Source organism: Synchiropus splendidus, chromosome 16, assembly GCF_027744825.2.
Source record: "Synchiropus splendidus isolate RoL2022-P1 chromosome 16, RoL_Sspl_1.0, whole genome shotgun sequence".
Lineage (NCBI taxonomy): Eukaryota > Metazoa > Chordata > Actinopteri > Syngnathiformes > Callionymidae > Synchiropus > Synchiropus splendidus.
In genome coordinates, this window is record NC_071349.1 from 15806183 (window position 1) to 15822301 (window position 16119).

General features: G+C 47.6%; 1 protein-coding gene across 2 annotated transcripts in view; it reads right to left on the bottom strand.

Annotated features, from left to right (window-relative positions):
- Positions 1–543: 543 nt before the first annotated feature.
- LOC128747235 (protein unc-79 homolog) overlaps positions 544–16119 on the bottom strand; it is a 30705-nt gene continuing 15129 nt past the window's right edge. Inside the window, exons 16-51 of one of the 2 annotated variants that reach the window (XM_053844962.1) lie at positions 15190–15313; positions 14561–14701; positions 14199–14414; positions 13860–14087; positions 13650–13791; positions 13509–13588; positions 13300–13448; positions 12610–12767; positions 11692–11873; positions 11400–11601; positions 11147–11329; positions 10986–11054; positions 10619–10911; positions 10373–10555; positions 10131–10293; positions 9868–10017; positions 8557–9798; positions 8185–8286; positions 7881–7997; positions 7702–7804; positions 7492–7632; positions 7370–7408; positions 7152–7264; positions 6982–7067; positions 6486–6659; positions 6195–6263; positions 6014–6124; positions 3671–3775; positions 2714–2791; positions 2538–2627; positions 2294–2469; positions 2021–2204; positions 1747–1950; positions 1278–1355; positions 1171–1212; positions 544–1062 (exon numbers count right to left, since the gene is read on the bottom strand). In XM_053844962.1, the coding sequence (XP_053700937.1) occupies positions 874–1062; positions 1171–1212; positions 1278–1355; positions 1747–1950; positions 2021–2204; positions 2294–2469; positions 2538–2627; positions 2714–2791; positions 3671–3775; positions 6014–6124; positions 6195–6263; positions 6486–6659; positions 6982–7067; positions 7152–7264; positions 7370–7408; positions 7492–7632; positions 7702–7804; positions 7881–7997; positions 8185–8286; positions 8557–9798; positions 9868–10017; positions 10131–10293; positions 10373–10555; positions 10619–10911; positions 10986–11054; positions 11147–11329; positions 11400–11601; positions 11692–11873; positions 12610–12767; positions 13300–13448; positions 13509–13588; positions 13650–13791; positions 13860–14087; positions 14199–14414; positions 14561–14701; positions 15190–15313 (6106 nt within the window). In that variant the 3' untranslated portion in view covers positions 544–873. The remainder of the gene's footprint in view (positions 1063–1170; positions 1213–1277; positions 1356–1746; positions 1951–2020; positions 2205–2293; positions 2470–2537; positions 2628–2713; positions 2792–3670; positions 3776–6013; positions 6125–6194; positions 6264–6485; positions 6660–6981; positions 7068–7151; positions 7265–7369; positions 7409–7491; positions 7633–7701; positions 7805–7880; positions 7998–8184; positions 8287–8556; positions 9799–9867; positions 10018–10130; positions 10294–10372; positions 10556–10618; positions 10912–10985; positions 11055–11146; positions 11330–11399; positions 11602–11691; positions 11874–12609; positions 12768–13299; positions 13449–13508; positions 13589–13649; positions 13792–13859; positions 14088–14198; positions 14415–14560; positions 14702–15189; positions 15314–16119) is intronic. The other variant, XM_053844963.1, reaches the window with a different exon arrangement.

Here is a 16119-nt window from a genome sequence, read left to right on the forward strand (position 1 = left end):
GTTTTTCCATCTCAGCTGTTGTGTCATCTGTTATTCCCCGACAAGAGGCTCGTGCTAACATGGTTAGCGCTCGCTACAAAGCTTAATCATAACAAACAGCATTAGGCTCAAGCTAATCATATTAGCTCACAGTGAGCAGGAGGGGGGGGGGGTGAAGTTGCTCAAAGGGGGGGGTCGACCAAAATAGTCTTGTTTAATGTCTGGCTCCACCTGATCGAGTTATGGCGCCGCTGATCGATCGGTGCTGGGATGGAGACGGCAGAGTGACTGACAGGAGTGTTCCCGGACACGTCCTGGTTCTGGTCCCGGCCGGTAAACCAGCAGGTGATGGGATCGCTCTGCAACATTTATGATAAACAGGACATTTTCAGTATCAGCTGGGACATCAAAAGGTCGATAAATGCCACATTAGAATTTCAGGAGGGAAGAACCTGAACTTTCGAGGCCTGACAGACCAAAACTGCCTGAGGAGAAATGTCAGGGACCAGTGGAGAGGCTCGGGGGAAGTCCTGACTCGACTTGGACTTTTATTATCACCTGATATTATGAAGGTTTCCGCTCCAAATAGACCAGTTTAATGAGCCGGAGCACCAGGTTGGGCTCTCATTAGCTCCATTTAAAAGGTTCTCACAACAGATACCAGGGTTTGTATGGACTCCCATCTTCAACAATGTAAGTGTGGAAACCATATGGACTCAAACAAAACATTCAATCGATACAAAACAACTGGACTCAGGTTTTAACCAACACTCATTTATATAAATCCTCTTAAATAGAACAGTCACTTGAGAAAACCTAAGAAACCGTCTGATCTAATTCTTTACAATCTCATACACATCCATGTACAAGGGTTCTGGTTCTGGACACGCCCATTCACATGGGGTAGAACTGTGAGGCGGCCTCCGATGACTGGATCTCCACTTGGGCCATCTTGAACTGGGTGCACTGCAGCCACTTCCTCAGAGCGAAGGGGGGCGTCCCTGAGGCGGAACCCTGCAGACACTGGTGGTTGACCCGGTTCTGGATCGCCTGGAGACGCAGCTGCAGCCCAGCGGACAGGTGCTGCAGGGGATGAGGTTGTTAGTTAACCACTGGGGGGACTCAAGCTCTTAAAAGTGGGAGCAGTTCTGGGTCAGTTTGAATTAAAGAACGGTAGTTTCTGGGCCATACCTTCAGGTTGGACTGGATCATGGGGAGCCACATGGGAATCAGCTGGTGAGAGAACAGAAATGTCAACAAACGCCCGTGACACTCCAAAGTGCGAGTTGTGTTTCGACCTTGACAAAGATGGTGGAGTTGCACTCCTGCAGAGCCTCCATCAGGCTGATGACGTGAAGACACACCATCTCCACCATCTGAGGAAACACACACTCCATCAGCCACCATTCTGTCTCACAGTGCCATGAGTCAAGTTAGCCCCGAAGGATTTCTGTCAGAAGCAGAGCTGCATTTTCCAGACAGCGAAACGTCCTTTTAAACTGGGGCTGTCATGGGACTCTCTTAAGACTGGTGATTAATCTGAAATACTTGACATGTGGTATGTGTTTCAAGGCAAATGAGCCAAGACGTTTTGACCTTGTGGCGACAATGGAGTTAAATTTGAATAGCAAACTGCTGAGCACTATTAATTCACTTGTTTTCACAGGCATACAATTATTGTTATTTAAAAAAAATAGTTACGTTAGATTTTTTGTTTCATTTATATCGTAAATATAGACGTGTAACGCTAGGGGGCAGCAGACTCACCACTTTGTTGTGGGCCATGAGCTGGAGGATGCTCGGCGTCACGCGACTCCAGAACTCCAGCCCAGTGAGAATGGCGCTGGAGGAGAACTCTGTCTGGTTCTGGTTCTGCAGAGACGGGGCGGCGGCCGCCTGCTCACAGTAGATGGTCCAGAGCTGTGCGAACATGAAGGCGTGGAACAGCGAGCACATGTGCAGGACGGAGGTCTGCAGAGAGAAAACAACCGGAGTGAGCCTCCGACTCTGTAGGGTAATCCAGTGCGGGTCAGACTCGGACCTTGGACTGCTCCGGGAAGCCGATGAGGATGACTATGAGGTGGTCTGCAATGTGGGAGCCGGCGTCAAGAGGGATGGGCATGCAGGAGGTGGAGCCCTGGTGGAGGGCGCAGTGGGTCAGCGAGCCCAGGAGCAGCCAGGACAGTTGGCGGATGTGGGACACACACTCGATGAACTCCTTGGGCCTGCGCACGACACAGAGAGACCCTGTTGTAGTCCCAGTCCAGACGCCTCCTCTACATCAGTCACGGTCCCTCATCTCAGATACTCTCACCCTTGCTGCATGGTGGACGGCGGGTGGTAGAGCCAGGGAAGGTAGCGGACTACTGCCTTGTTGTCTCTGTGGTTTCCCTTGCTGATCTCCATGGCAGCCACCTGAGCTAGACCCACTTTCAGGTTCCCTCCAAAAGTGTCCTCGTGCAGCGGCTGACAGCAAGCCTTCATGTGGCTCTGTGAGAACCAGAGTCGTGACAGGAAACCCTAACAAGACCCACCCTGGGATCCGGGCCAGGACTCACCTTCAGCTTGGTCAGCGTGTGCATGTCTGCGATGAAGTCCAGCAGCTCGCTGATGTACTGCCTCATGCACTCCATTGCCGCCGTCGTGCACTGAGGTCACACACAAGAGTTTTAGAGTCTCAACCCGCTGCTGCGCCGCGTCGGCTCTGATCAGTCTGAAGGTTCTAGAGCCTTACCCCGGGCAGCGTGGTGATCATGTGCTTCTGGATGATGGTGGATTCAGCCAGACGGGTCCCGATGTCCGAACACACGAACTGACACAGAAAGAGTTAACTTCACTCTGTGAGCTTTTGAAGTCACTTTCAACTAAATATCACTGGACACTACACAACCAGGCTGCAACACATTTTTTCCTTCATGAATTTAAACTCAATTATTCACATAAATTGTAATTTATATTGAAAAAAAATCACATATATATCATAATAAATTAATTTTCTTAATAAAAAAGTGATTTATTGTTTACTATCAATGATGTTTTTACAGTACTTACACAGCATTTTCATTGAATTATTCACAAGTCCCACATCATTAAATTTAACCAGTTGGCTGATTTTTACTATTATATTATAGACTTATTACACGGATGAATAGTTTCTCAATATTGATAAATTTTTAGAAAATAATTTCACAACAGAATTCAACTTATATCAACTATTAACACATTTGTTTGTGTGCTGTTTTAAATATTTAGATTTTACAAAAGCTTTCATTGTTATTTTCCAATTTAGTTTTTCAATTTTAATAAATTCTTTAGCTTTTAAATTCTTGAATTTCTCAAATCAAACTCATTGAAACCTATAACATGTCTTTTTGTTACTCAAATATTTCAAATACTGCTTGATTAAAAACATTTTTTTGACCTTTTCAAATGATATTTTTCCACTTGATTTCTAAGGTAATTTCACCAGTTATTATCGCTTTGTCGTGGCCATATTTTACATTTGGATTTCTGTCTCTGAATACATGTTTTATGTTTGCTCAGTGGGCATCTCTTCACAGGACATCTGCAGTCCTACAAAATAAAAGCTTTGCCTCAAATTGAATTTTTCTTGTCATCAAAAGAGCAAAAAGACAGGCCTTTTGTGTTCCCGCGCTTGTGTAACCAGCCAGTGTCCCAGAAAAGTCCTCACCTGGACCAGCAGTAGCAAGTTTGTGTCGGGCAGCGAGGACTTGAACTTGAGGGCCTGGAGAAGCTCCAGCACGACGGTGCGCGACATGTAGAACTTATCTCGCTCCTGGAGGTGAAGAGGGAGAGACGAGTGAATGTACTGATGCAGCAAGACTGCCCTTTTCTATTATCGCTCGTCTTACTCAAGCTGAGCATCAGCCTGAATAGAAGAGGAGCGACAGGCAGCCAGGGAGGGAGACGAGGGGGAGACAGACAATAGTGAGGAGTAGATTTAGGCCAGTCCAGATCTCTCCTCCCAGAGTCCCAGGCAGCTCAGAAGAGGCTGTCAGGCTGCCGTGTCCCCCCCGAGGACAGCCGGCTCTCTTTGTTCAGCTCTTCCTCACAAAGCCCAGCTGCCTGTTTACAAACCGCACTGTCGTCTTCCGCCTTCGCTCCTTGCCTCTGTGCGTCTCTCAGCGCGACCCGGAATTTACGTAACGCACCTGGGCGTCCACCTACGACTTATGGACCTCACTGTTCGTATAAAGACTGGTCCAATCAGCCGATCAATTGACTTGGAAAGCTTGAGGAGCGTCAGAGACACCTGATCCAGAACAGGAAAAACGAAGAGATTGGACTCACCACAGAGACACGAAGGAAAAGGACACATCAAAGGAGCGCAATAGAAGGACCAAGTTTGCCTGCGACTGCAGCAAAAGGTCAACAAATAAAGAAGTATAACCGTGGAGAATACGTGAACGTGTCTGTGGAAGCTCAACATCAAAGTGCTGGCTTGACACGGCAGATGGGAGAATCGCTCAGGTCACTTCAGGTATCCAACGCTGCAGGTCCGTCAAACTTGAGAACAAGACTTTGTGTCCTCACATCTGACCCCTGCGGACATCCGAGCTGGATCCTGGCTTCCCAGAACCAGTCTCGCCAAGCAATCGCTTGTGGTGACTCGGGCCTTTTTGGAGAGCGGATATTACGGGATGAGGAATTGAAGCGGGTGTAGAAAATCAATACTGCAGGAGACATAAAGCACGCGGCGTTGACAGTGCGGGAGGATTGAGGATCCATCTGGTCGGCCGGCGCAGACAAGCCCGGCTCCATCTCAGCCTCACACTGCAACTCGGAGGCTCGGCGGACATCCTCCACCCAGAGCCCCTACTAATCATGTTAATCAATACCGGCTGATTGCCTACTTAATCATCGGTGACACACGGCCACATTTCTGGCTGACTGGAGACTTGGAGGAGAAGCTGCAGCGACCAAAAAGTGATGACCCCAGAGGCCCTGCAAACTGCATCTCAACGTTTTTATCACCGCTAATTCCTCTGAAAGGTTTAACCCTTTCAAGCCCCGCTGGAATAAAGAATGGTTTCTCAACCCTTTGGGGTCATGTGGCTCTGACTAATGCAAGCGCTCCCTGAGGTAACCCGCAAATGTGCGATTAAACGTCTTGAAGCTACAGTCATACACCATATTTGTCGCCTAAGATCAGTCATAAATCGAGAACGTCTCATTAGGACTCACAAAAGCAAACATATATTAAATAAATGTCACACCCATAACCAGTCTTCATTTCTGGGTCCAGGTTGAAAGAAAAAAAAAGGGAGGTTTGATGTAGGTTTCAGTTTAGGGTTTTTGAATGTGTTAATTTGAGTGTATGGATAAACTGAGACAGGAGCGATTCATTTGAACATTCAAGGGTAAGACACGCGATGAAAAGGTTCGAATGGATTTGAAGAGCAGGTTAGGCCTGTATAAGGAAGCATTTCAGAATCTCAAATCTTGTTGTGATCACTAGGGTCAAGTTTCCATTTTGAGGGTCAGAAACTCAAAACCTGAGGTGGATTTAGCAAGATTAACTTGAAATCAGCTATACTTATTCTGTATTGGGATTTCGGTGGCTGATCGATTACTGGGCTTAACAATCCGTGTAGGATTTAATGGTTCACAATCATGTATTTGCGGCCCATTAAATATAAGAATTCACAGAGGTTACTATGAAGAGGACACCAACATGGACAGCTGTTTTAAACAGATGACATGCACCAACGACACAACACCAGACCTGGGCAAAGTGCGTCGCGGGGGCCAAATGCGGCCCTTTTAATATATTTATGAGTCAAACTATAAAACCAACAAACAACAAACCACAACAGACCAACATTTTCTGTGCATTTTTGAAGTGTAATTTCATAATCACATATGATGTCGTCACTTGATTTTTATTTTCAATTTTCTCTGACCATTTGGGTTTAATGGCCTCCATCAACGGTCAAAATATATAACCTGACCCCTTAGGAAATTGAATTGCCCACCTCTGCTCTACACTGTAAGAAAAAGTCTGTTGTCGTACCTTGTTGAAGGCTTTGTAGCAGAGTCCGCACAGCTCCACCAGGTAGGTGAGGCTGAAGATGCCGTACTGGATGACAAAGCTCAGCAGCTTGGAGAAAGGCTCCAGAAGGCTCTGGCGGTTGAGAAAACAGAGGTAAATTACATCCTGTACCATTGCGTTTGGCGTCTTGACTGGGTCTCACCCGTGTTGCATTTGTGGTGGGGATCTTCAGGAGGCAGATGATGATCCTCAGACTAGAATCCATGGGACACTGACATCACAAGAGAGAGTTTAAGCATCAGCTGAAATGATGATGAAACGAGGACAGGTATTGCTCATCTTAATGTATTAGGTCACACTCTCAATGAGTGTGGTCAGTGCACTGATAAACTGGCACTAATGTGACCTTGTAGGTCAAAAGCGGACGAGTCAAATCAATGAGCATCTCGAGAATCAGGCTGGTTGTACGTGACGCATGTCACAGCAGGTCTACCTTCAGAGGGAGCACTGAAGGCAGTTTGGTCAGGAAGGTCTGGAACTGGTTGCAAATGGTGGTCCACAGGTTGCTGGGAGAGTCCATGGGCAGGGCCTCCATGAATGTGGCGATGTTGTCCAGGCAGTGGAGCATAGTGCCCCCTGCTGGCAGACTCTTCTTGTTATTCAAACCCTGAGGAGGGCAAAGAGGCATTCATCATAACAGGGTTATGCAATGCAGCACCACGATACTTCAAGTGATCGCTCCGTCCTGATCAATCACTCATGCAGAGAGGGGGCGCCGGAGGTCGGACGCTGATGATAACTGGCAGCCATTCTCGCCTCAGTGCTTTCTGATCTGTGATTTTACTCTACAGTGATTCTCTTATCGGGGTGAAATGTGAGGCGGCTCCTCATGGACACGGAGACAAACTGTTTGAGATTGTGTTTGATCACTGGAGCAGGTCGTGGGTTGGACAAGAGCTCCTCCTGCTGGCGGCAGAGCAGAGTCTCACCTCCAGCAGCATGTTGAGAGCACAAACGGAGCTCAGTTCATTGAAGTCGATGAGTGAGCAGGCCAGGGTCCTCAGGAAACTCCCATCTGCAGCCACACAGGTGAAGAAAACGGCAATGGCTACTACTCATTGTTCGTTCCTGCACCAGTTTCACTTCTCCAATATCTGACCTTTGATGTTGCTCTGGAAGAGCTGCGGCAGGATTCCATTGGGGGCCAGTTGATGGAACATGCAGCGCAGGAACTGCTTAGCGACTCCGGCTACATTCCCAGGAATTAACATGCTGCAACCAAGCAAACCCACAGAGAGAGTTGGACACATCACATTCATTATTCATCTCATCTGAGAAACTGTTTGCGCTGAGGTGACGGCTCTTCATCTCTCGTACCTCTCTGCCTGGCCAGAAAAGTTGCCGCTGGATGCCAACCTGAGAGAATTCACAGCGTTAGAGCTCGGGAGTGAAGTGTGCATCAGAGTGAGTTAAGGAACTTGATGATGAGGGAGACGCACCGGCCCACGGACTGCATGATGTCCAGGAGCATGGGAGCAGCCAGATCTGGGCTGAGGTGGATAAACATGGAGAGGACCACCACAGCCAGACCGAGAGTCTCCTCGTCGTACTCTTCTAGCACAGCAGCACAGTCTCGACACCTGTAGGAGGATGAGGAACTCAAAAATGTAAGTCTTCCTCTCTTCGAAGTCAGAGTGAGGGTGACACACCTGTCAGACATGGTGGTGGGCTGCTCGTCGATGAACTCCTCGGGGGCGGGGACAAACATGCTGACGGTACTCGGTGCCGACAGCAGACTGGTCTTGGTCGGACCTGCGGACGAGATAGAAATACATTGATGCTGCCATTCCACAGTTGACTGTTCAGCGAGATGCCTCAGCCAACTGACCGGTGTCCCAGGTGCTGATGTTATGAGGAGCGCTGGACTGATGCTCTAACTGTCGCTTCATCAGCTGACTCATGGTGAGAGCTCCCAGAGAACCTCGCTTCACCTGCCGGTACTGAGCTGAAGGTCACAGAGAGAAACAAAATTGTGTTGCTGTTATAGTTATCAGCATTACTAATAGGTAATGTAGTGCCCCCCTAAGACCAAAGAGAGAACACCCATCTGTACTTGATAAGTCGTCACATATAAATGCAGGCTACAGGTTATTGAGTGTGGTCAGTTCCTATGAGAAAGTTGAATATCTTACTGGATACAGAGGAGCGGTGGCTCGTTTCAGGGACGCCAGCTTCAAGGGTTGGAGCCGAGGCAGATTCTCTGGGTTTTTCCAGTGTAGACAAACATTTCAGTTCTACATAGAAACATTAACAGAGAACAAAACAGAGGCATTAGTGTGGCTTTACTGACAGCTTCATGAGGTTGTGGTCAGTTGACAAGAACTAGAAAGGACAATGTTTTTGGAGAGAAAAGTATGAAATAGGAGAAAAAAATTAAGAAACAAGGATGAAAGGTTGGGGAAACGGAAATAGCTACTTAGGTAGGAAGGATCCCATGAGAAGAAATGAAAATAGATTATAAAAATAGTGGTAACAAAAGCCATGCCATGAAACACGTCTCTCACCGGCGTCGGCACTCTGATCGCCAGCGAGCTTGTCGAATGTGTTGAAGGAAATGTCCAGATATTCCCTCTGGATGGCACTAACTGCGATCTTCCTCTGTTTGCGTTGTCGAGGAACGATCTGGATCTTGAACTCTGCCTCGTCTATGTCATCTACGTCTTCTGGTTTGGGGTCGCTGTCTGCTTCATCGCCCATGTCATCGTCGTCTTCGTCATCGCCGTCCTCCTCATCCTCCCCATTGCTGTTGCTCTTGGTCTTCTCTGGTGAAGACAGGGGCTCTGCATTGTCCTCTGGAATGTCCAGGAAAATCCTGCCGGACTGCAGCATCCCGCTTTTCACCTCGTCTGGGCTCAGGAACGTGTCGTCTAGGGAGGTGTCAGGGACATGAGGGGTTTTCCTCAGCAGGTCTCGCTTCTGCTTCAGTGTCATGGGGCTTTCATGGCAGACCAGTTCTGCTCGGTCTGGAAGCTCCAGCGAGGTGCAGGGAGTCAGTCGGCTCCTGTGCACATGGATGTCCTCACTCTTGGTCAGGTCCTGTCTTTCACTGGAGCAGTCCTCCACACTCACTTGGACCACAGGGGACTGACGGAGAGTGCTGCTACTAGCAGAGGATGCATGGATCTTAGGACTTCCGTTGAGTCTGGAAGAGATAATGGTTTGGAGGTCAAACTCTTCATCGCTCTCCACAATCCTCAGCGGGGGCAGTGGCTCAAACACCAATGAGTCACTGTCTGACATGGACAGCAGCGAGTGTTTCTCCGGAATGGAAGTACAGTCTGAGGAGAGGTCGATCAAGTCTGCATCCTCCTTCTCCTGACCAGACCCCCCAAAAGAACTCTGGTCTTGCTTGTCCTCAAAGGTCTCCATGCAGCTGAGTCGGACCTCTGGAATCACCGGTTTGGAGATATCAGACTGTCCACCTCTGGAGCCACGCCGGTCCACTACATCTCCCAGCTCCACCCGGACTGAGGAGCCATCAGAGGAACCTTTGCAGTGGTATTTGCTGTGAGAGGAGGATGGCGGGAGGGCCACCGGCGCCACCTGCAAGTCACAGCGGTCGATGCAGGACTTGCGTCTGTGCTCATCCAGGTTGAAGAGGATGGAGTCTGTGTTGGAGATGTCCAGGGACTTCTGCTTGTTCAAAGCCTGGAGGCGCTTCTTACGAGTGCTCTCCTCCCTCACGCAGTGCAGAATGCTGTCCTGCAGGGCGCTGGCCTCTCGGTACTCTGACAGCTCAATGTCACCTGAGACACAGGACCCAGAGATTTACAAGACCACCATTATTAAAGATTACATGAGCATGAACTGCATACTCCTCTTGGCGTTCAGCTCCACTGGCTGATACTTGACAGACTTGCTCCCTCCGATTCTCTTCAGTCGGGCAAAGAAAGTTTGTGACTCCTTGTTGGCTGCACCGGTAGGGGTATCATGGACATCCGACTCGTCAAAAACACTGTCCTCCTCTGTAACCATAGAGACATCGGTATTCCAGAATGAAAAGTGAAATATGTATAAAGACATTGCACACAACTTAAAGCTGAACGTTTCTATGACAACGCTTTCATCACTCTGGTACCTTTTTCTTTCTCGCTGTAGCGGCTGATGTTGGAGTTGTCGCTGTAGAGCGGCCCGGCAGTGGCATGCGGCCGACAGCTGTGATACTGAGCGTTCAAAGTATTGATGGTGATGTGGATCAGGTGGAGAACCACCTTGCTGCTGTCCATCTCCCTGTATGGATACTGCGGCACATAGAACATGTTGGTGAGAGGGAAATTTACAGCATTTGTGAACAAACAAATGTGTGAGTTTGAGTGTTACCTTATAGAGGATGACGAGCAGAGCCTTCAGCCACATCTGTCTGATGTGTGGCCTCAGAGCCCAGAGGGAACATCTGGGTGGCTGCTGGAAGTAATGTCTGAGCTGTGGACATGTGCAGTACTTCAACACCTGCACCACTAGGGGGAGCAGCTGCTTCCCCAGACTGATGTTATAATCCAGGACCTGATACCAACGAGAAAGTCAGGACCTCACCCGACAATTAGTTACTAATTTGCAGTGACATACTTGTGCGATTCCAGCGATGAAGCCGTTGAAGCAGGTGGATGTCCTCATCTTCTGAGGGGCAATCATGAAGCAGCCCTCCTGCTGGTCGTAGCCCAGCAACACGTACAAGTGGCGCTTCACGGTGTTGAAAGCTTTAGCGCTGCCGATGTCAGCCTCTGCGCTGCTCTTGTCTTTTGCCATGAACTTCATCAGCACCATGATGAGCTGGTGGACTGTCTGGTGGTCGATGCCTGCGTCTTCCGGCAGCAGATCTTTGATGATGGTGTCGTCTTCTGGGAGAGAGTTCTGACCTGCTTGAGGGGAAAAAGAAGTGCTTGAATCAGACAAAGCAGATGAGCGAACCCATTTAAATGAGTCTTGCTATTACCTGGTAGGACTTTCTCCATCATATCCCCGAGCGTTGGTGCTGAGTGCTCTTGTCTGGTTAGCCGGAGTGCTAAGAACACAAAGACAAGATGACATGTTACGCGTCAGCGTGAACCCCTTTTACTTGGTTTTTGGTTGAAATGAGTCAGTTATTTCTCTTACGAAGTCGGTTCCCATGTGACTCTGGGAGTGAGAAGGCCCGCTTGGACTCAACTGGTCCTCCTCTTACACTGTCTCTGAGAGAGCGCACGCTCTTTTGACGGTTCCTGGCGAATCGAGCGCGTCGAATCTTCCACATCGCAGCATCACTTAAGTTGGCTACATTTGTGCGCACGGCTGTGATGGCTAGAGGAGAGTAGAAGAAGTGAGTGATTGTCAGAAGATTAAATCAAAGCCTAGCGAGTGCGCCACCTACTGGTTGGGAAGGGGAACTCCTTGTTGCAGTCCAGGTGCAGCTGGGCCTCCAAGGAGAGCGTCTCAAAGCGATTGACAAAGAATTCCCAGCTAAGAGCAGGAACGTCCTTCTTCAGAGAGTGGAGAAGCAGCAGCTTACTGAGGATCACTGGTCGATCCCGCACCACTGTGTCAAACTGGAAGTCCAGACACAGACACAAGCCCTGCACACAGCATGTACACAGCACATCTCAGTCATGCAATGATGAGTGAGGAACTTGCCACAGCGCTGATTTCTTGTGTGGGTTTGTGACCTGCAGGGCAGGTCTCTTGATGGTGTCCAGCAACAGTCGGGCTCGGGTGGCCACTGCAGGGTTGACGTCCTCAACTGCGGCCAGGAAGCAGCAGAAGGCGTGAGCCAGAGAGTACTTCAGCAGGTGGTTTTTGGTGACTGCTCCGATGTCCAGGAAGCGACACAGCACCGCTACCTTCTCCGCTGGGAGTCAAACACAAGCAAAATGGTTAATCCCGACTATCTATAAATCATTGAACTAAGGCATTCAAAACAAAAATACATTTGAAATAATAGTGAAAACAGTTCCAGTATTTGGGCAGAGACAGAGGCAGAAGAACAGTTAAAGAAGGGTGGAGACAGCAGTGAAAGAAACTCTTTTAAGATTGGTCACTGCCATGGTGATGCGTCGTCAGGTTGACACATTGCAGTGACAAAAATTCGCCACTAAGCGTCGCTACCGCACTGTATACTGTCTTCTCCAGTGGAAAGGAGATTATCAGTCACATTTAAATAACCAACTGGAAATGTTTTCTGATTCTCACAAGGACTAAAAATAGTCCTCACCAGCTAATTTACATACTGAGGATCTTGATTCACTGTCGAAGAGGGAGAATGTGTCACTGGCTGATGGAGATTCTTTGAGGTCCATGACGCTAGCACGGGTTGTATAATGAAATCTGGGGTCTAGCTAGAGGTCAATGTCATGCTGAAGGTCATCCATCATATGAGGAGCAAAAAAAAAACTGTATCAATCCCACTACTGTTCATCAGAAGGAGCCCCAGTCACCATAGCAACCATCACAGGGAGCCATATAGAATGTTGCATAAGCGGAGAGGAATGGAAGCATTTCCTCACACATCTCACCGCAGCAGAAACTCAAGACAACCAGAGGGTTTCATAGGTGTCACAGCCACTACAGTACAATGCCACTCTCACCCGCTTCAAAACGTATCTTCCAGTCTTTGCTGTTGAAGTTTGTGTTGATGAGGTTCCAGAAGATGTCTGCGCCGTAGGACAGAGAGAGCGCGTGGAGGAGCTGGGGGACAGCCAGAGAGGCCAGCTGACAGAACTCCGACTTCAACATGGACCACAGACTGGGACACAGAAGAAGAAGAGTCAGCAGGAAACAGACGAACAACATACGCATTATGAGTAGTGAGGTAGTGGCTGTTTGTATTGAATATTTTATGTTGATGTAGAAGACTCAACAGTACTTGCAGTCATATAAATGCAGTGATGATATACACGGTAAATACAGTGGTAGTGTGTGTGGTAGTGTTGATGTCATTTGCATTAATAATAGCCACAATACTGGCGGTAAAGTCATGATATAGTATTAGCAGTACTACAGTCACTAATACTACAGATATTAAATAAATAAAGAAGTTGTTGCAAAATCCGGTTAGGTAACAATACTGTATTTATTTCTTTTATTTCTTTCTTTCTTTATATCAGTAGTCTGTGGTCATATTAAAATTTGTATTGTACCAGTTACATGGCAAATATAAGTAACACTTTCTGCAGTAGTTAGGGCCACAGTAGTTGTGGACACCATATTAGATGTAAGAAGTAGTCGTTCTTGATAGATGTATTATAGTTGAGACCAAAAGGAGTAATTGGCCTCACCAGGGGATGAGCATCTTCTCCTGGATGTAGTGAAGAAACTGTGGGTGATCCTTGCGTGCCAGGTAGAGACATTCTCCGTGCAGACACAGAATCTTCAGACAGTTCAGCATGTTGAAAAGAATGTCAGGCTCCTCGAACTTGGACATTTCCTGAGAGTGAAGGAGATTTTAGACTCAGCCAGATGTTCTGTGGACACCTAATCTTCTCACCTGCAGGATGGTGTAGATGAGCTTCAGCGACACCGGAAGCTGCTGGTAGGAGAACTTCTTATCTGAGTTGTTCTTTAAGGCTGTGGAGAGGAGGAGAGCATTAGAAGATGCACCACTGGGTTTTGATGTTTAGGTACTCACTCGTGTTGTCAGGCGAGAGGTTGGTGGGATTGTCAGTGGGTGTTGCTCCAGGGTTGTCACCTTCTTCACATTCATTCTCCACTTCAGGTGCTACATCGGGTTGAGGCAGAAGTAGTGTATCCTCCAAGCTGTCAGTGGGCTCCTGCAAATATAAATATTAGATCAAATATCCTAATATAAATGACCATCAAGCAACAAATTTTCTCTTACCACTAGTCGGATCTCCTCTCGCGGGGTGAGTCTCTCCAGAAGTTCACAGCCCAGCTGGTAGCAGAGGATGCTGGACTGACACAAGCTGCACTCTGGGGCTTTCTCCTCCTTCTGGCATGTGTGGGAGCCCCCCCACGGGGCCTGGAAGACGTTGTTAATGATGCCCACTATATCTTTTCCCAAACTGCTGTCCAGTCCCAACATGACGCCGTCGTCTTGCAGCTCCATCTGATGCACATGACAAAGTTGGCTCAACTTCACTTAAACCAAGGCCACCTCTTATGCCTTTCACTGTTTAACGTGTATTAGAATCGAGTGTTAGGTGTTCACTTCCTTCACCTGCTTGAGGATGAGGTCGAACATGAGGATGAAGCAGCCAAGGTTCATGTCGTCATCATCACAGTCCAGATCAAGGGCACAATGGCCAGCAGCGTGTCCCAGGTTTTTGAAGGGGCTGCAACGGAGGGGGCTCCGGAAGGGACTTCTGAAAGGGCTTGGGAAGGGGCTGAGGGTGTTGTGCTGCCCGCGGCGCCCGGGGTCCGACACCACACTCACCTGTGGACACAGGTAGACACATGATGTACATCTCAACTCAACAATGTCAACCACTTCATCCTCGACACCATCTAAATTTAGCAGTTTCCATGGCAACGCCCCAGTGACACCATCAAACGTGTGCGCAGGTGTCTTGTCCCCCTCACCCTGCGTGCCCCTGTGTTCCCCGTCAGATCGGAGGCACGTGCCTTCCTCTGATTGGCCAGCTCCTTCAGTGAGTTCACACCATCCGAAAACATCCCGATCAGCAGTTGCAACGGAACCACGATGTCTAGCTCCGATAGAACCTGCGGAACACAAACATTTAAACAGTCATCAAAACCTAGTTCCCCTCTAACCAGTGGTCAGGAGGTGTGAGAATTACGATAACTAACACAACTTTGATGTAGCCCTTATATTCTCTTGAACCCTCAAGCGAATGTGTGCAATAATTCTGATAACTTAACACTGAGTTTGGGATGAAGACTTCATCTGAGCAGCATGGTGGTGCTCAGTACTAACCGGTCCGTGACCCACTTACCTGGCTCAAGTATAACCTCCCTGGCTTCTGTGTTTCCATCACTCCCGCATAAACCGAACAGAGACGAAATTTTGATCACAGTTGTGACAGAAAAGTTCACACTGAGACAAACTGTGATAAAAGAATGGTTCTTTTCATCTCTGCTGGTCCCACTGTGACCCAGATCCAGGACAACCTGTTCACTTCACACTCACTGCAGACGGAGCCACGGGATGTGTGTGTGCGTGTGCATGCATTGTGTGTGTGTGTCTTTACATGCAGCCACAGCAACGCCTGCTCCTGTACTGATGCTGGGTATCCAGAGAATCTGCAGCTGATGAATCCAAACATCTCCTCCATGGAGAAGGGAAGAGGGCAAAGCTCAATGTCGAACATTTTACTGGAGGAAAAAAAAGAAGATACACATTTGTTTTCTTCTGTTTTCCAAGCAACTTCAATAATGACGTCTTGTTAATGATCATTCGATGCTCGGGTTATGCTATATTTAATTTCACATTTAGGTTCCCTAAAACATAAAGGACAATCTATGTAAATATTACTTACATTTTTGAGATCAGCAAAATTAATTTAAAAAAAAGGTATTTAGGAGGTTATTTCATGGGAACAATACCAAATAAATAGGTATCACTTATTTAAAAAACCTGATACCTACTAAATGTTTCATTAATTCCATTTCGTCAATTTATAAATAAAACACAAAAAAAACAATGTTTCAACGTGTAAAAAAAAAACTAAGTCAAGCAGTGATGCCATCGAGGAAGCAGTTCAAATTAAAACTGTTTGTCATTGAGGAGGGTGTTTACGTAAACATATCTGGGTCATCTACTGAAGCTTTATATCTGTGTGATCCCAGTTCAAAATGGGCCAGGACTTCTGTGTATATTTAGAAATTTGCTCTGGTTCTACATGAAGACCAAAATGGGACAGGAGAACAGAGCATGTGAAGAAAACATGTTTTCTTGCGTCCAACAATCTGACGTTTGAACAAAACGACTTTTGACACAAGTTGAATCACGACAGAGAGTTTGTGACTCTCGTCTGTTTAACTTTCTCTTTCCAGGGCGAATCCTGTAGGATTGACCTGATTTCTCCAACAGTCCAGTTGACATGTCACAGCCCTGTGGCGAATCAGTTGTCAGTAATATCATTTTAAAAATTAGAAAAGTATACCCTTAACTAACATGT